Source organism: Haliotis cracherodii, unplaced genomic scaffold, assembly GCF_022045235.1.
Source record: "Haliotis cracherodii isolate W230 unplaced genomic scaffold, xgHalCrac1.p SCAF_4, whole genome shotgun sequence".
Classification (NCBI taxonomy): domain Eukaryota; kingdom Metazoa; phylum Mollusca; class Gastropoda; order Lepetellida; family Haliotidae; genus Haliotis; species Haliotis cracherodii.
The window spans coordinates 14,986,224-15,005,476 of NW_027266297.1; the positions used below are offsets into that span (position 1 = coordinate 14,986,224).

Genomic DNA, 19,253 nt, shown 5'->3' on the forward strand with positions numbered 1-19,253 from the left:
CCTTGTTTTAGCCCCTTAATGCCGAGCGCCAGACAGGGTAACAACAAGTACCATGTTTTAACATATTTTGGTATGACGTGGATCGAATCCCTGTCTTTCCTCTCAATCCACTTGAACAGGGAGGCGGCCCATGTATGTTAGAGGGGCCCAGGGGCAGTCCTACAGCTGGTACAGAACTCAGGCTTCACTGTCCGCAGGAGCTGCATCACATCAGCTGTTTGTTGAGATGTTGCTTTCCCTCACTGCCTGCATCACTAAAACCTCCCAACACCATCCACACAACAACACTGTATTTATGCTGTTTTATTTGTTTTCATTTTTTTGATTCAGTATTCTTGACATGGCGAGACATTCATTTTGTCCTTTCATGTTTGTTTGTTTGTTGTTTAATGCCGAACTCAGGTCCTTTTATGTGTGCTAGTGTCATCCAGTATTCCATTCATCAAACATGCTCAAATTATCACATGCTCAAGTCACCATGTGACCCAGTCATCACTTGATCATTGTTGATAGATATCCCTGTGTGCTCATGTCATCATGTGACCCAGCCATTACTTGCTCAAGTCACCATATGACCCAGTCATCACTTGATCATTGTTGATAGATATCCCTGTGTGCTCAAGTCACCATATGACCCAGTCATCACTTGCTCAAGTCACCATATGACCCAGTCATCACTTGCTAAAGTCATCATATGACCCAGTCATCACTTGCTCGGGTCACCATGTGGCCCAGTCATCACTTGCTCAAGTCACCAAGTGGCCCAGTTATCACTTGCTCAAGTCACCATATGACCCAGTCATCACTTGCTAAAGTCATCATATGACCCAGTCATCACTTGCTCGGGTCACCATGTGGCCCAGTCATCACTTGCTCAAGTCACCAAGTGGCCCAGTCATCACTTGCTCGAGTCACCATATGACCCAGTCATCACCTGCTCAAGTCACCAAGTGACCCAGTCATCACTTGCTCAAATCACCATATGACTTTGCCATCACTTGTTCATCACTGAGTTGGCCAGTCATCACTTGTTCAAGTCACCAAGTGGCCCAGTCATCACTTGCTCAAATCACCATATGACTTTGCCATCACTTGTTCATCACTGAGTTGGCCAGTCATCACTTGTTCAAGTCACCAAGTGGCCCGGTCATCACTTGCTAAAGTCACCACATGGCCTAGCTGTGACATATGCACAAGTCATCACGTGTTCTGACCACCATGTGTCACCACAAACCAAGCGCCCCAGAAGTCCCAACCCCTTACACACAGGGAGGGGTGTGGCAAGTCTTCCTACAGCTCAACTCCTTGGCTCCAAGACATGGAGGACAAAGATTATACATGACTAGACTCAGGAGACCTGCTCACTGAGAGGGTGAGGCTGTTGCTGCTGCTGCTGCTGTTGCTGCTGCTGCTGCTGCTGCTGCTGTTGCTGGACTGCTTGGGCTTCCTCCACTTGGGCTCTGGTACAATAGTCCTTCAAACAAAACATGGTGGAATTTCATAAAAGTGTATCTTTCAAAAGTGACAATACTTTATCACCAAGACAACATTGAACAGGTTGAAAGGACATCAAATGAAATTAGATCTATTTCCTAGTATTCACTGATGAACCGAGAGGGCAGTACCACTAGATAACACTTGAGGAAAGGGCCAATTCGGTAGTCCTTGGATGATTAATTCAAAATTCAGCAAGCAGCGCTTGTTTATTTATGTAGCAAGTAATGATTACCCTGATTAATGACACAGACAAATCTGTGTGAAGCCCATATCAATCACTGGATTGTCTGGTCCAGACTCAATTATTTTACAGACCGCCGTCATATAGCTGGAATATTGCTGAGTGCGGCGTTAAACAACAAACTAACAAACAAACTAAACATGGATACCCTACTCAGAGACAATATACTGACTTTGAGATGACCAGTCCTTGTTTCAATCCCCTTAATGCCGAGCGACAGGCAGGAAACCACAAGTACCATCTCTTACTGTCTTTTGGTATGACGTGGCTGGGGACTGAACCCCCGACCTTAAACACTTCAACAGACACTCTATCCACAACACCATGTGACCATAAGGTTCTAGTACCTGTAGGAAGACCAGCGCCAGATTGGAGAGCTGCTTGTTGAGGGACCTGGAGAATCTCAGCATACACTCCACCACAGGCAGGGCTGTGATCTCTGGAAGAACAAGGTGGTTCCCAAGTCTATATGCAACGTGAGTCTGAAGATGTTGTCTGAATGTTGGAACAGCCAGCTGTAAAACCAGTACCAAATACATACAGCTAAAAATAGAAACTGTTTCTTGGGCATCGCCACATCACTTTTAAATCCTGGGCATCAGTCATTTTAATTGCCAATAAAAAATATTTTCCCAATTTCCTGTCATATGAAGCTTACTCTTGTATCCATAAACAAGATTTGTTCGTTTGTTTGTTGTTTTATGCCGCACTCACCAATGTTCCAGCTATATGACGGCGGTCTGTAAATAATCGAGTCTGGACATGACAATCCAGTGATTGACGTCATGAGCATCGATCCACAAAATTGGGATCCATGACATGCTTCAACCAAGTCAGCGAGTCTGACCACCCGATCCCGTTAGTCGCCTCTTACGACAAGCATAGTCACTTTTTACAGCAAGCATGGGTTGCTGAAGGCCTTTTATACCCCGGATCTTCATGTGCCTAGTTTTGTTTGTTGGTATTCTTGGTGGGGGGGGGGGGGGGGGAAGATACAAGGTGTTCCTCCTGCATCGCTGTTGTTTTCAATAGAAAATAAACATTTCCAACCGTTCTCTTCCTTGTTTACCCAAGAAACATATAATTTTTTTATGCAGCCTAAAAGGTTTTTTGTTTTGCTGTTTGTCCTGGTAGATTACACTGGCCTGTGAACTGCCAGCAAAAGCAGTGATTAAAGCCATCTAGGTGCAAAGACTGGCTATCAACTGAGAGATCCAACAAGTCACCTCTCACGTCAAGCATAGGTTACTCAGGACCTATTGTAACCAAGAATCACCACCAAGAATACAATATCAGAGATTCCAAAGTAGGGACCACACACAAAATTTCAGCTCTGTAATTGCTCATGGAAAGCAGAGTGGTTTAGGAGATGTCTCTGAAGAAAAAACAAGACTGAGCTGAATATGAGGCTAACTTGGTGATGCTGGTGAACTTCAAACCACTAGTGCTTTAAACAATGGTCTCCTGTTTGGGTCACTGCAGATTGTGGATGGGGGAGTGATAGGTATGAACACTGTGAACACCCTCCCTTGATCCAGTGCTGGAGTGCATCTGTGGGGTGTACATAGTAGACTGCAATATTACAGCATCACGCCAAGTAAGCAGACCTTGCCTAGGCAAATCAGTGGTCACTAAGTGAACTAAAATCTGTGCCACTGAATACGGTTTCAGAGATAAGATCTTCCATGGTACTCAGTCACACAAGCACTCATACCAAGTTACCATCAATACCTGCTAACCTCTATCATAAGAACCCCTTATAACAATCATAGCCACGCCCCATATACGTTATTTTTTTAACCGGATTATGCAAGTCGTTATTGCATCACTTTCACTTGGACATTTAATACTTTCTATGAATATTATGAAATTTTTCTCACTGACTAAGGGGTTGGTCGGGTAGCCTAGTGGTTAAAGCGTTTGCTCGTCATGGTGAAGACCCAGGTTCAATCCCCGACATGGGTACAATGTAAACCATACTCACTCACTCATAGTGCACTAGACATACAATACTGAACAAAAAAGTAAGGGAACATGAATGTTTTAGGGGATATAATTTTTGTAATGAAGAGTCAGCACACAATTTCATAAAAATATTGCCCAAAATATTCATATTTCCTACTTCTTTTTGCTCAGTATATATGGTCAACAGCTTCAAAGATATACATGTAATGTTAAATAGGTGATAATCTTGTTTTACTCCAAACTTGTTATGTTAAATAGATGATAATCATGTTTTACTCCATACTTGTTATGTTAAATAGATGATAATCATGTTTTACTCCAAACTTGTAATGTTAAATAGATGATAATGATATTGGTTTCTTTGTAGATTAACCATGGTAACATAGTGAGCAGTTATTTTCCTTGGAGGGAGTGAGATGGGTAAACTGCCACTTAGAACAGTATTCCAGTATATCTCGGTGTGCCAGCTTGATCTGGGACTAGGGAGGAAAGCCTGAAGAGATGCAAAGACACCACTTGGGTGAAACCCATGAGCCTTAGCATGATGTTGACAAAACTTAGAAACATAATCGCGCGAACCGTGATTCGAACCAACGATCATACATTTCTTGTGTGCCGAAGGGATGCAACCCTGCACAGCAAATTGTGGCGCCTTAGACAGTGTTAGACGGCTGGTCCAGGAAATATCTAGATATACTCTGTCACCATGGTAACCAGAAAATAGATGAACATGACCCCACCTTGCTTCGATTCATTGGTGACAAGATACATCAGTGTTGTGATGGCCGACAGCACGGTCTCCTCTACTGGGCTGCAGAAATATGTGAACAGATGAAGTGATTCATCATCAGATATGCTTAAAATGTATTTTAACCTGAAAATAGCTGTCTGCATGAAATATTCAAAATATACTTGATGTCCATACATTCTGTGCTAATTAACAGCATAGCGTCCTTAAAACATGGGTACAACTGCATTTATAACAAACGTGAGAAGGAAGATAGAATGACATGTTAATAGAGACATGCAATCTATATTATCATTGCCCCAACTCACCTAGACAAACAGTTGATGACAAGTGCCACCCCACCATTCTGAAGAATATATTCCTTGTTCAGCTTGTCTATGAGGAATAAAGAAAATATCAAATTAGAGGAGCGTTTTATTTTAAAATCTCAAGGTTAGTTGGTTGATTTGTTGTTTTATGCCGCACTCAGCGATATTCCAGCTATATGATGGTGGTCTGTAAGTAATCGAGTCTGGACCAGACAATCCAGTGTTTGATATCATGTGCATCAATCCATGCAATTGGGATTGATGACATGCTTCAACCAAGTCAGCGAACCTGACCACCCGATCCCGTTAGTCGCCTCTTACAACAAGCAAAGTCGCCTTTTACGGCAAGCATGGGTTGCTGAAGACCTATTCTACCCCAGATCTTCACGGGTCGAAATCTCAAGGAACTTTCTAATGTTTATCATGTATATAACATACATTTGAACATTAAACTTCAAAATACTGAAGCCTATGCGTTATTTCATCCATGTCATCTGACAGACATCTCGCATGTACATGATGTATGTCATATGGTTCAATCCCTGGCCATGTCATACCAACAGACTTAAAAAGATGGTACTTGTTGTTACCTAGCCTGGTGTTTGGCATTAAGGGGACTAAAACCAGGACTGGTCGGCTTGGAGCAGTATACTGTGTCGGAATGAGGTATTCATGTTAAACTGCAGCAAGGTATTTCACTGGACTAACACTATGAAGAAAATAGGCATTAGTTCAGACAAGTACAAGCACCCACGGCCACAAGATCGCTATTTACAATAAAAACAAGTGCAATGATGCTGAAAGTGACGTTCAACACCATATCTCCTCACCTCGCCTGTCGTTCTAACTACCACACAAGTGTGTACATCAGTACTTACCTAGCACACAGTTACACAAACCACCGACCCCAAACTCTACCAGCTTCTCATCCGATTCATCTAGTGCATCTGGCAAATAATCAAATACGGCGGTCTCAAGCAAATACTGACAGTATCAAGATGAAAAATTGGATTTAATGTTGCTTTAAAACAGTATTCCAGTTATATCTTGGTGTGTCAACTTAATCATGTTAATGTGGGAGGAATGCCTAAGAGATGCAAATCTCAGAAACATGTTCCAGGGTTTCAACCACCTTGTACCGTAAGAGGCGACTAGCGGAATCGGGTGGTAAGGCTTGCTGACTTGGTTGATGCATGTCATCGTATCTCAATTGTGTAGATCGATGCTCATGATGTCAAGCACTGGATTGTGTGGTCCAGACTTGATTATTTACTGACCGGATTATAGCTGAGTGCAGCGTTAAACAACAAACTAACAGTCATCAAGTTTGATCCTCTGAAGAAAACACTAATGTTTTCATCAGCATCAAAATTGTACCCATCATGTTTGCTGCCTTCATCCTTCTTTAAGGTGAGCTAAAAGGAATATAACAAATTCTCTTGCATTAACTAAATGAGTCTTAACTGCATGATTGTGGCTCATGAAATGTGTGGTATGATTTCCAGTTGAGTAATATTACAAATAGATTGACTGCTTTGTGATAAAAAATCTCTGCTAAGGGAGTTCATCATCAGTCATGAGTCTTACCCAGAAACAGGTCCAGTACGTTCAGCTTCCTGAAGTAGTCATAATTAATTGGGTCATATGCAAAGTTAGCAAGGTTGGCCAGTACTTGACATTTAGCTTCTGGAAAAAAGAGAATTCTATCATAAATTTATTTGTACGCCATTTGTAGAGCATTGTTATATATATCCATCTGTAAGATTTCTTTGATCTTGGTCTTTAAGCATTTATATATTCATGTAATTTGTTAAATCCCGCCTAAAAGACAAAAGCATTATTAGCATGAACATAGAGACATCCCCAAAGAGTTCCATATACCATTGATATATAGGAGCCCCAAATAAAGGTCTGGACTAGTAAGGTTTTAGTGTATATTGTCAACTGTTGTTACACTGAAATTCTATACTGTTAAATTTAATGTGAGATTAAGAACATTCAACTGTACTCATATACCATATTCGACGTAATAAGTGCCCAGCTCTAATAAGCGCCCACGGTGACATTTGCTAAATATTGGCTGGTGAACAATCCCAATTAGCACGTCTGTTATATGCACCCTTAATCATGGGCAGTTACATTCTGGAAAAATATATCTGTTGTACATAAACATTTTTTTCCACCAAGATAATATTCTAATAAGAGCCCCCTATATCTAATTTTGAAAGTGCCCTGGGCGCTTATTACGTCAAATACGGTATATATATGGTCATTCAGAAGCATCATGCAGTCCACCCAAGAGCTGCAATGGGGTCTGAATGTCAAGACATAGACTAATGCTTAAATATAGAATTTTGAAAGAAACAAATAACTGAGCAGCAGCCCTAAGTTGGGAGTTGGGAGATACTTTGGAAAATCTAGACTTGCTTCATATAGGACTTTTGCATTACAGAAAGGAGTGGGCGGAAGGGAAAATGAATTGGTTCAGGGACTGTGAGACAGATTAGTCAAGAAATGACCATGATGACCCTCAGATGCAGGGACAGACAGGGACAATGGGTAATACGCTTGTTATGGGACGTCACATTACAATTTCCTCAACTGCATCATCAACATGATCATTGCTGTCATTATCACGAATATCCTGTATTACTATTATGATATTTTGATTTCAAACACAACAGACCCGTGAAGATCCAGGGTAGAATAGGTCTTCAACAACCCATGCTTGCCGTACGCAGTGACTAATGGGACCAGCAATGACTTGGTTAGATATACTGTGATACTATTTGGCTTTGTCTAAACATGGTAAAAGGATTGTATTTAGTTGGATCAGACAAACAGTAGGGTGATTCGACATCGTAGTTTCGAGGTATACCCCCACAGTCTTATACCGTATCAGATTTAATAACGCAATTTCATTTGTTTAAAGTTACACCCATAAATGTTTTGGTGCGCGAAAAAAGGGGACCTCGTGATCTCCCTTTCCTGTGGCCGTTGCAGGTTGTCTTGATCTTTTCGTTGCTATCTAACCTTGGTCATCGATGTCCTGGTATTCTGTAACCAGCGACTGCAAGTAACTGAATCTGCCGATGCCATACGGACCCGTCTTCTTGTCCAGATATTCTTGAGAGCTGAACATTGTTTACACTTGATTCTAAGGACTAGAAGTTTTTTCCCCTTAGCGGATCCGTTAATTTCTTGTAATAGACAGGACCCAGTCAATTCCTCCGAAACGTCTTATATTGCTTAGCTCCGCATCGTATATAACAACTTCCGACTTGTAACCCACGTGTTGAAAAGTGCTCGGGTCTGACTTGCACAAGATATTGGGTGTTTTATATGGTAAAGCAACAGTTTTAACATCATTCCTTGAAACACTTGATTTTGTGTTGAATACTTGAAGCGTGTTTGGTAAGACTTCGTCCGTAAGCCTTGCCTCGATTATTTTAAAGATCATTACCCTTGACTAGAAAGTTGTATTAAAAACATTGCTGTCGGGTTAGGGTTAGGTTTCCCACACCCAAGCAAAATTTGAAGCAGCGTTTATGGGCTGAAATCTTTCCTAAATTGTTAAGCAGCTATGACATTGACTGTTAACTATGCTAAAGCATAGAGCCCAGGTATTAATAATTCCAGCCTTTCATCTCAGATGCATGTCTTGTATATCATGTATATGATCTATGCATGGTGTTGCTGTGAAGATCCGTGTTAGAATTGGTCTTCAGCAACCCATTCTTGCTGTAAAAGGTGACCATGCTTGTCGTAAGAGATTAGGATGAGGTGGTCAGGCTCGCTGACTTGGTTGATGCACGTCATCGAATCCGAAATGTGTTGATTTATGCTCATGATGTCAATCTCTGGAGACGAGATTATTTACAGATTGCTGTCATATACGTGGAATATTGCTGAGTGTGACGTTAAAAAACAAACTAATAAATTATGGTGTCATATATCTTGACATAGATTGTTGCTCATGCCAGCAACCACTGGTTCACAATGCTTATCAACAGGATGCCATGATATGGCGTGGATTTAACTGACAGCCCAATATATTCTGAAACAACCTTCACTCAAATTCTGTTGTTTATTGATTGATCATAGATTGCTTGTATTTAATAGATAGCTGGTACACAGTGACGTGAGTGAGGATGGCGACGTCTCTAGCCCGTCAGCTCCAGCAGTTGGCTGTCCCTCACACACAGGCCATACTCGGGGAAGACAAGCGGAAAGTCTCTCTTCTCTTCGACCCCAAAGATGCTGCTACATTTGATAAAGAGACCTTCTATGCCCTAGGTATGTAATGTTACATCAGGGTATATAGTTTTCTTTGTTAAACTATGTAAACTGAGGTTCTCGGAACCCCCAGTTTGTGATGTTAAGGGCACTGATGAGAGGTGAGAGTGTCCAGGTCAGACTTTTATTTATCCCAGAAGAATTCTTGTGGCTCTATGTTCATCATCAGGATCTTTTTTAATTTTGACAATTAATGAAAAAATTCACTAATCACCATAGTAACACCAAAAGTCACTAATTTTCGTATTTCTCTCTGACTATGCACACACTCCTACAGACATCAGTGTGTGCATGACCAGATCCTTTTATGCATACATGTATATCTATATACTTTTTGCCAGGGCTTTGGTAAAATTATTCACATTTTGTGTACCCAACTCTTGACACCTACAACGGGTAGGGGTCTTGAAATAGGGGGTTCGGTACCCAAATTGCAAATTTGGACTTTATTTTGGTGTTGTGTGTTACAGGTGTGAATGGTATTGAGGAGCTGGAGGGTATTGACCCCTCCTTCCTGGACTTCCATGAGAGTCTATTCAGCGAGGGCTCCCTCACCTTCGAGAGAAGCGTCCAATCCAAGGAAGTCAACAAAAAACTCAACACCGTCATCTCCAAATTTCTGCTGAAACTATCTCCATTTTTCTTACTCAAGGCAGCCCAAAAGTCTGTTGAATGGTTAATTCAGAGGTAAGGCAGTAGCATATCTGGGTTGTTTTTTCACAAGTTTTTGAACCAAAGTGTAATTTTTAACCTGTCCTATCTCACACTATGCATTTCTTCTTTCTTCTTTGATTCTGTGTGGAAACATGCTTGAGCAGAGTTGTCAGCTTCTCAAAAAGAATCCGCCAGAACACACCCCAGCATCACCATGGTCACCTCCCATTATTATTGGGTCTTCCCTGGGATTTTGTGGTGGAGAATCAGCTTCAAGGACCGTCTGATTGCCTTTTTATGATGCCAGCATTGTCCATCTTGGGTTCGGAAAAGTATCTTGTGTCCAATGAAAGCGCTTCATACTTGACGCCTGCAAGTCCATGTCCATGCTCCTGGAAGAGGCTCTTCATACCACTCTCGACTGCGGCACTAAAGGAAGTTTACCATACCACGATCTTCTGGCCCCACTCGATCATCCTACATGCTTTCACTTTCGCTGGGCTACCTTCACCTGTTGCATGCAACCCACATGAAACTTGGGCTGCCACATCCACCATAGCCTTGCACAGCAATTGCACCCTCTCCGCCATCATTTGAGGAAGCTTTTGGAAGTCAGATACAGTTTTCGCCTCCCCCTATCTCCGTGACATCTCCGTCACTGATAGGATTTGCAGAGTTTCCACTTAAAATCGAAGAGGAAAGAGGAAATGCATAGTGTGAGAGAATATGAGTATATAAATATACAATTTATTGGAAAATTTCAAATTTTTTTTGTTAGGTAAGTCTTTTTTCTAATTGGTTTACCATGCTTTTATGTGCTCCACTGACCCCACAAAATTTGGGTCAAACTTTTTTATGCCACTAAAACAAACATGTGTCCCAGCACAAAAATCTTTCTCAAACAAATGGTTAAACTGCAATTGGTTACAGTTGGTGAAATGATGTGACACGCTCAACAACTGTTACAACACTCACAGTGACATATTCATAGAGGGTTTTGAATAAATATTTACATTTTATTTTCCTACATACTGACAAGGATTTATCCCTAAAAATGAGTTAAACAAGAAGTTTAAAATGTTTGGATTAAAATGAGGAAAAAGTATCTGCTTTAGTGGATATTGGCTGCCCAGTCGTCTAATGTGCTCTAGTTTGCTGATCAGAGTTGTATCCCTTAGATGTACTAGATTCCACTAGTCATGGATTTGTGAAGATCCGGGTTAGAATAGGTCTTCAGCAACCCATGCTTGTCGTAAGAGGCAACTAACGGGTTCGGGTTACTTGGTTGATACATGTCATCCATCCCAATTGCGTGGATTGATGTTCATGATGTCAGTCACAGGATTGTCTGGTCCAGACTTGATTATTTACAGACTACGGTCATATAGCTGGAATATTGCTGTATTGCTGAGTGTGGCGTTATACAATAAACAAACAAAACAAATTCAAACCTTGGTCTGAAGCAGAGCCATGAAGTTGAAATACTGAGGGTAAGGTTGAGGTCTAACTGTTGTAGAATTGTTACGAATCTGTCTCCTTTTGTCCCAGATATCACATCCACTTCTACAACGTGGATGACCTGATGATGTGTATCCTGCCCTATCACGACACGAAGATCTTCGTCCGAGCTGTCCAGTTGCTGGATCTCAACAACAAGGATGTCCGACACTGGAGCTGGCTGCAGTCCATACAGGTGGCCTATTCCTTCTCTTCATTTGCTCTTACAAATGTCCGTCTAATGCCAGGAACACCCTTGTAGGGAATCTTGGGGTAGGCTAGTCCCCAATACCCATGATAGTTCCAAGAGCCAACTACTACGAGAATCACTGGTTGTGTGTCGATGGACCCTGACGGCATTGATGGGTTGCTCATGTTATCCACCACTGGTTTGCCTTGCACACCCATAGTTTCATGAAGACTGTTGGGATTGAGCTGTAGTATATTTCTTTCATACACCAGAAATTTGGATTTATTAACATTATGATAGCATTGTCTGACAGGATCTTGATGAATGTGAAGATTTGTAGCAATTACATTTTAAAAATGTAATTTAATTTGATAAATTGTATTGATGTGATTGTGCAATAATTGAATGGATCAATGTAACTACAAGGGCGTAATATGTTATTGTGGTGGTCCCAACTTGTTCAGTTTGATATTTTAAATGCAATCAAGTTGTCAATCTCATTAAAATCAGATCTTAGTTCTCGCTACCGCTAAACAAAGATCTTAGGACATCCCATTACGGGTCATGTCAGCATGACCTTTCAATCAACCAATCAGAGTGTGGCTGACCAGATCCTGAAAGTGACGGGCGGAATGTGTTTTCTAATCATGCAACTTCAAAAAATTTAACATGGGGTATTCCGAACGACAGTTGCGGGTTTTATGATAAAATTCATACAATCTAGGCCATCTATAAGCCATTCCAGAATGTTGTTTTGGTCAGATTTTAAATTTTTTAATCGAAAATACGTCAAAATATGTTGTGAAGCGTAGTCGCCAGTTTGAAACTAGTGTCATAAAGCTCAGGATAGCTGCCTTCTGATTGGCAAATGTCGATTTCTTGTCAGTCATTTCATTGGTCGGTCAATGTTCGCGAAAGGTCATTCTGACGTGACCCGTAATGGGATGTCCTCAGATCTTTGGTTAGCGATAGCGAGAACTAAGATATGATTTTAATGAGATGTAAACCTGCAAGCTCCTTCCCAATGGTAACATCGCTGCCATTAGTATGGAATCTTGAAATTTGTCCTCTAACCCCAAATGTTTTGACATTTATGTTTGTCTGTTTGTCTTTGGGACATCATAGTGAATTTTGAATAGCTTTACAGCTGACTTCTTCCCACATTAATTTACATTTTGTTTGTTTAATTTGATTCGAGACTAACAAAAAAGCACACAAAATTACATTCTCACTAAATCAATGGTAGTTGAAATGAAATGGAAATTCAAATTGAAAAACATAGAAAATCTTTAAGTTAGAGGAAGAACATTCGGCCTCAAGACAGTGATCACTTGATGTAAATGTGAAGGTCAGTTGGTTGCGAGTTCACTTCGAAGCATGTGGCATGCTAAGCTCAATGATGTGGCAAGGGGAGTTGTCTGGCGGCAGTGGTAGTATAGAGAGCCCTGTCAACAGGCTTTTGTGGGGAGCTTGGCGGAACTGCTTCAAAGGGAGGTAACCTGGAAGGGAAAGTTACCTAGGTGTCATACTGGATCTGTGTCATATGTATTCTTTTGTTTACTCTATTTGGTGTATGGTTACTGTTTGTCAGAAACCCGGAGTGCACCTAGCAAGGTCCACCTTGATCAGCCATTGTTGGAAGAACACAGCCTTCCTCTCTTTCCTCTGTGATATGGTCCCGAAGTTTGTAAAGGTAAGTTTGGCATCTTTCATCTCATGAACAAACTGTGTATCTTTGATTCTGAAGGGCATCTCAATTCTGAATCTATGACTTTAACATTTTAGTAGTTTTTAAAAAACATTTTAGTAGTTTTTAAAAATAGCACAGCAAATCTTAAGGTGCATATGTCTTATTGTGTATGATGACTGTAAATATTGTATTTAATGGGAAACTTTGGGAAATGATGTGTGTTCTTTTCTGCCATATTACTCATTGACTTCATGATCCTGATATTGTTAAAAGAGGTGCATGGGTGGCAAAGTTATCAGAGACAAGAGTTGCTTCCCTTAGCAGTGCCAGAATCTGCTGTTCAGTGGTTTGAATCAGATTCTCCTTAATTATTAGCCTTAATTAGTCTGTCAATATAATAAAAGGATTTTTTTGGTTAACCTGAAGTTGTATACTACTAAAACTTACATAGTTTTTGGCTTTCCTTCTCAATGATGTTAAGACCAGATTTATCCACCCATTCTTAATAAATGTATCTTTTCTCACCAGGCCAATGAGGATGCAGAAGACACCAACAGCCCTCAGTTTCTGAAGACTGTCTTCTCCTTCTATGCAATGACTGTCATATCTGTGCTGGACGTCTACAAAGTCAATGAGCGTCTGCTGTCTGTTCTCATTGAGCCAATAGGACGAGGCCTACAGTCTCGAATTCGAGCCTATCAGGCAGCCTCTTACATGATCATGGCAGAGCTGTTTCACAAGGCAAAGGTCAAGAAGGACCTATCAGAAACCTTCATACATCTTGTCTGCAAAGTAAGTTTCAAGTTCACTCTCTTCTCATTTTATCTTATTGTACACAATGGGGAGACCTATAAATGTTATATAATTATATGATCTTATAAGGCCATTAGGAATTAATTATTTAAGAAATAACCGTGCCTACAAGTCATTTATTTATTTCTTACATGATATATCAACATTTTGTACAGCCTCTTTACGGATGTTAATAAAATGTACAAGCTTTAAAAGTATTTAAATAATTATGACTCCCTGAATACAATCTAACCTCGGGAATGTCAGACAAGTCCATTTTATGAACAGGGGGTTCCTGGATATTCTCACAATTTTCATGTTGATTACCTGTACTTTTCTCCCATTACCGGTTGTCATATCTCTCCCACTTTTGAATGTGATCATTCGGCCATTGCGTTTATCTGTGTTGCCCAGCGACATCTATGGCGAACAACTCACTAGACACTTCCCTCTCAAAAATAACGTTGTCCAATTTACGCATCATCAAATTGCCAGTGCATGTTTGAATCTCCAGAAATGACATCGGCATAGAACAATGTTTTATTCAATTTGTTCTTTGCAATTTATTGCGTAGCTATGTTATATAAGATTGTCATCCCCCACCTCGCTACCGAACACCCCTGACAAGATACATCATATCATGGTCCATCAACACTGTTTCAGTTCATCAACCCCCAGATGGCTACAGAGGCGGTCACCTGCATCCTCATCATATTTCAGACTCAAGATGTCACCAAGCTGCATAAGAAGTAAGCGCTGTTTCCATTTGTGGGTAGAATAGGTCTTCAGCAACCCATGCCTGTCATAAGAGGCGACTAACAGGAGCGGGTGGTCAGGCTCACTGACTTGGTTGATGCGTGTCATCATATCTCGATTGCGTGCTCATGATATGAATCACTGGATTGTCTGGTCCAGACTCGATTATTTACAGACTGCTGTCATATAGCTGGAATATTGCTGAGCGCAGCGTTAAACAACAAACAAACAAACAAACAAACCCATTTGCGATATACAAGTTGTTTGCTGGCACAATCCATCACCTCCGTTTACACAGTAGATATGTTTAAGAACCTGCCTCTCTTGGTGTTATGCATGTTTGATTTTTTTTAAGAGCCTACATATTTTAGTATGTCAAGGTCGAATTTAAGAAATAAAATTGGAAGAGATAAACAATCTGAAGGTATCTCTTTTGAAACAAATGGATAATGAATTCTTCTTATAGATTCCTTATCCTCCTAATTGCTGCCTACTTTCAGGAATTTCAAGTACCTCTCCCGCCAGCCCACCCTCGCGTCTGTCATCAAGAAGCTGTCGGAAACCTACAACGTCCAGCCTCTTCTGCAGCCTCTCCTCGGGAACCTTGTGCCTGCAGCATTCAAAGAGTCCGCTCTCAACATCATCAGCAGCGACAGCAGCGAGGACGAGGGTGGACCACGACCACAGCTCATGTCACTGCTGCAGGATCTCTTGACCAACGTGGCACTGCAGGAGAATACCGCCATTGGTGTGGCAAAGTAAGGCTGGGCGTTATCACTGTCATTGTGGCAAAATGCAGCGGGGGAGATGACCGCCGTCATTGTTGCAAAATAAAGTTGGGGAGCCTACCACTGTTATTGTAGCGAATTAAGGCTGCTGTAGGTGCGGCTAAGTGGGTTTTGGAGACTACCGCTTTGTTCTTTTCCTTTAATACATTTTTACTTTGTCTCATTAAAGGTCAACCAAGTCCATCTTCCCAAGGCAAGAGAGTTAACTGACTTTAAAAGTCCAGTTTCCACCCTTGCCGAACTAGGCTGGAATTACTGAGTTCGATCATAGCGCCACCAGTGGCTATTACCAGTTATGTCCCGTCTAAGCATCTCCTATGGACCAATCCGATTCCACCTCTTGTATCACTTGCGTTTGCTTCACACAAAATGGTGGTGCCCAGTCAGGATGATCTGGTTGATAATCAAGATCTATGTTGTGATCAAACGGGTTTTACATCATGAAATGCATCAAATCATGTGTGCACCTTGATTAAAAACATGAAAGAATTTGGAAAATATCTGCTGACAACGAGTTGGTGGTGCACATGCTTTGCAGATACTGCAACCGATCGAAATCTGCACGACAGTTTACGAACTGGATTTCGATTTCAGTGCGGGATTTTGATTGGACTATGCATGGACTCGTTAGTCCAGCCAAAGTGTAACTCCATAATTCCAGCCTAGTTCGGCAAGGGTGGAAACTGGACTTTTAAAGTCAGTTAACTCTCTTGCCTCGGGAAGATGACCAAGTCAAGCTGCCTGAACTTGTGACATTTATTATTTCAGAAACGTCCTGCGTAACTTCATCTCGAACCTTCTGCGCGACCAGGACCACCAGGAGTCTCACCACACCACCGTCCGAGGCATCGTCAGGCAGCTAGAGGCCAAGTATGTGATCATTAGGCAGGGTTAAGGATGTGTGCTGGTAGGATTTTGTATTCATGGAGCACCTCAAGCTGTTGTGTGTTGACCTGCTCAACTGGTTTGAAGTCTATCCATTGCTGCTGTAAACTGATGTGGTTGGGAATCATGGCTTAACAGCCGAAAAGTAGTTATGTATGTGTGAATTAAGGATTTGTTTCGTTTGTTCAGATGAAATAGCTTAAGATGCTGAAATACATGGTGTTTTGTCTGCCAGGTACCCGAATGCTCTGGATATTGCCACGGATGACGTGATGCTGTCCACAAGTTGCCAGGAAGAGAAGGAAGCCATCACCTCCTTCCTGAACTTGTCGGCCATGACAACCCAGCACCAGATCCTCCCTGACAACAGCACCAGTCTTGTCCTGTGTCTCAACCACCGACAGGCCTCGGTCAGGCAGAGTGCTGTCACCTACATGCTTCAACACATGGGGAAGGTTGGTAGCTAGAGATGTTGGTTTCTATTAGACCAGCCTTGTACTGTGTTAGTCAGACAGAGTGCTGTCACCTACATGCTTGAACACCTACATGCTTCAACACATGGGGAAGGTGGGTAGCTGGAGATGTTGGCTTCTAGTAGACCAGTCTTGTACTGTGTTAGTCAGGCAGAGTGCTGTCACCTACATGCTTGAACACCTACATGCTTGAACACATGGGGAAGGTGGGTAGCTGGAGATGTTGGCTTCTAGTAGACCAGTCTTGTACTGTGTTAGTCAGGCAGAGTGCTGTCACCTACATGCTTGAACACATGGGGAAGGTGGGTAGCTGGAGATGTTGGCTTCTAGTAGACCAGTCTTGTACTGTGTTATTCAGGCAGAGTGCTGTCACCTACATGCTTGAACACCTACATGCTTGAACACATGGGGAAGGTGGGTAGCTGGAGATGTTGGCTTCTAGTAGACCAGTCTTGTACTGTGTTAGTCAGGCAGAGTGCTGTCACCTACATGCTTGAACACATGGGGAAGGTGGGTAGCTGAGGTGTTGGCTTCTAGTAGACCAGTCTTGTACTGTGTTATTCAGACAGAGTGTTGTCACTTACATGCTTGAACACATGGGGAAGGTGGGTAGCTGGAGATGTTGGTTTCTAGTAGACCAGTCTTGTACTGTGTTAGTCAGACAGAGTGCTGTCACCTACATGCTTGAACACCTACATGCTTGAACACATGGGGAAGGTGGGTAGCTGGAGATGTTGGCTTCTAGTAGACCAGTCTTGTACTGTGTTAGTCAGGCAGAGTGCTGTCACCTACATGCTTGAACACCTACATGCTTGAACACATCGGGAAGATGGGTAGCTACAGATGTTGGTTTCTAGTAGACCAGCCTTGTCTTAGTAGTCAGTCAGCGTGCTTCAACATGTTGGGAAGGGGGGTAGCTGGAGATGTTTCTAGTAGACTAGTCTTGTCTTTGTAGTCAGTCAGCGTGCTTCAACATGTTGGGAAGGGGGGTAGATGGAGATGTTTCTAGTAGACCAGTCTTGTCTTTGTAGTCAGTCAGCGTGCTTCAACATGTTGGGAAGGGGGTAGCTGAGAGATGTTTCTAGTAGACCAGTCTTGTCTTTGTAGTCAGTCAGCGTGCTTCAACATGTTGGGAAGGAGGGTAGCTACAGATGTTGGTTTCTTGTAAACCAGTCTTGTCTTTGAACTGAATGAAAGGTCAAGGTCACAGTTACTCAAATAAAGAAGTACCGGGATCAGATTCACCAGCAGTTGTTTAGTTGTAAGCCCTGGTTAGAGGTTTCCTCTGCGATATCTGTCACAGAACATGTAGAACTAATCCCTCTAAAATACAACAGCTTGTATACTCAGATCTCATCATTTATGATCAAGAGTTTTTTCTGAAGTAAAAAACCAGTTTGATTGTTTTGCGTAGCTTGAGGACACTGACTTCATTTCTGAGTCAGTTCTGGCACGACTGCGAGATGACAACCCGGAGATTGTGAAGATGATTCTGCAGTATGAGAAGGTGAGCCTCGTCTTGCAATGAATGATTGATGATTTGTTCTTTTTCTTGTCTGATATATACCTTGACCCTGTTTGACCCATTGATCCTGTTTCCTGTGTTGATGTTGGCCCTGATTTCTAAGCTCAAAACTGTTCTCAAGGTGTGTTCTTTTCAGTAAAATGTATATTGTTTTACAATATTTACCACGTTTACAGCTTGATTGAGAATTGGTTCTCAAACATGTTTGGCAAGCATTCAAACGTATTCAAAATAAATTTCAAGCAAGCTTCATTTTGTGTTGGCAGCTGCTTGACCTGGTGGACGACAAGGCAGAGCTCCAGAGTTGTCTGCTGCAGCTGCTCCAGACGTACAGCACACCACCAAGCAGGTCAGTCATAGCAACAACCAGCAACAATAGTTCAGTTCAGCCTTGGGGGCACGGGTGGCCCAGTCGTCTAAGGCGCCACTATTCGCTGTGCAGAGTTGCGTCCCTTGGGCATGCCAGAAAACTATGATTGTTGGTTCCAATACCGGTTCGCCCCGATTATGTTTTTAGGTTTGTCAGCATCATACCCGTGCTTGTGGGTTTCACCGAAGTGGTAAACGTCTGAGACCTGCATCACTTCGGGCTTTCCTCCCACATTAAGCTGACACGCCGCGATATAACTGGAATATTGTTTAAAGCGGCGTTAAACCAAACTCACTCACTCACTCAATTCAGCCTTGTCCCCAGCCGGCGATGTTGAGAGTATCTCTGTTAGACCTGGCTGATTGTGTTATCTGAACCATAAAGCAAGGTCTAAGGCTATGAACTCTTTATTTGCCTGGTTCAGACTTGATTATTTACAGGCTGTCGTAATAGCAGGCACATTGCTGACTGCAGTGTAAAACAACATTCACTCACCTTGCCTCTAGGCAAAATCATGTTTATACTTAGTATTATACACATCAACCATGTGTTCATATAAAGAGAGACCCGTGAAGACC

The 19,253-nt window shown here is 42.0% G+C and overlaps 2 protein-coding genes across 5 annotated transcripts in view; one reads left to right on the top strand and one right to left on the bottom strand.

Annotated features, from left to right (window-relative positions):
- Positions 1-305: 305 nt before the first annotated feature.
- On the bottom strand, positions 306-7,909 carry LOC139479927 (armadillo repeat-containing protein 7-like). 2 transcript variants are annotated; one of them, XM_071262860.1, is made up of 7 exons: positions 7,793-7,909; positions 6,347-6,445; positions 5,638-5,706; positions 4,760-4,826; positions 4,444-4,514; positions 2,086-2,177; positions 306-1,474 (listed from the first exon to the last, which is right to left on the bottom strand). In XM_071262860.1, exons 1-7 carry the CDS (start codon positions 7,899-7,901, stop codon positions 1,349-1,351), a joined length of 633 nt encoding a protein of 210 aa, XP_071118961.1. In that variant the 5' UTR covers positions 7,902-7,909; the 3' UTR covers positions 306-1,348. The 2 variants fall into 2 exon arrangements, with proteins under 2 accessions (XP_071118961.1, XP_071118962.1); XM_071262861.1 differs by lacking the exon at positions 5,638-5,706.
- A 111-nt stretch (positions 7,910-8,020) lies between these two features.
- LOC139479923 (HEAT repeat-containing protein 1-like) overlaps positions 8,021-19,253 on the top strand; it is a 60,168-nt gene continuing 48,935 nt past the window's right edge. Inside the window, exons 1-12 of one of the 3 annotated variants that reach the window (XM_071262846.1) lie at positions 8,021-8,104; positions 8,882-9,055; positions 9,526-9,742; positions 11,258-11,402; positions 12,988-13,089; positions 13,615-13,878; positions 14,542-14,627; positions 15,135-15,392; positions 16,191-16,292; positions 16,543-16,762; positions 18,195-18,287; positions 18,572-18,654. In XM_071262846.1, coding sequence (XP_071118947.1) covers positions 8,911-9,055; positions 9,526-9,742; positions 11,258-11,402; positions 12,988-13,089; positions 13,615-13,878; positions 14,542-14,627; positions 15,135-15,392; positions 16,191-16,292; positions 16,543-16,762; positions 18,195-18,287; positions 18,572-18,654 — 1,715 coding nt within the window. In that variant the 5' untranslated portion in view covers positions 8,021-8,104; positions 8,882-8,910. Of the gene's footprint in view, positions 8,174-8,863; positions 9,056-9,525; positions 9,743-11,257; positions 11,403-12,987; positions 13,090-13,614; positions 13,879-14,541; positions 14,628-15,134; positions 15,393-16,190; positions 16,293-16,542; positions 16,763-18,194; positions 18,288-18,571; positions 18,655-19,253 lie in introns of all 3 variants that reach the window. The other 2 variants (XM_071262848.1, XM_071262847.1) reach the window with 2 other exon arrangements.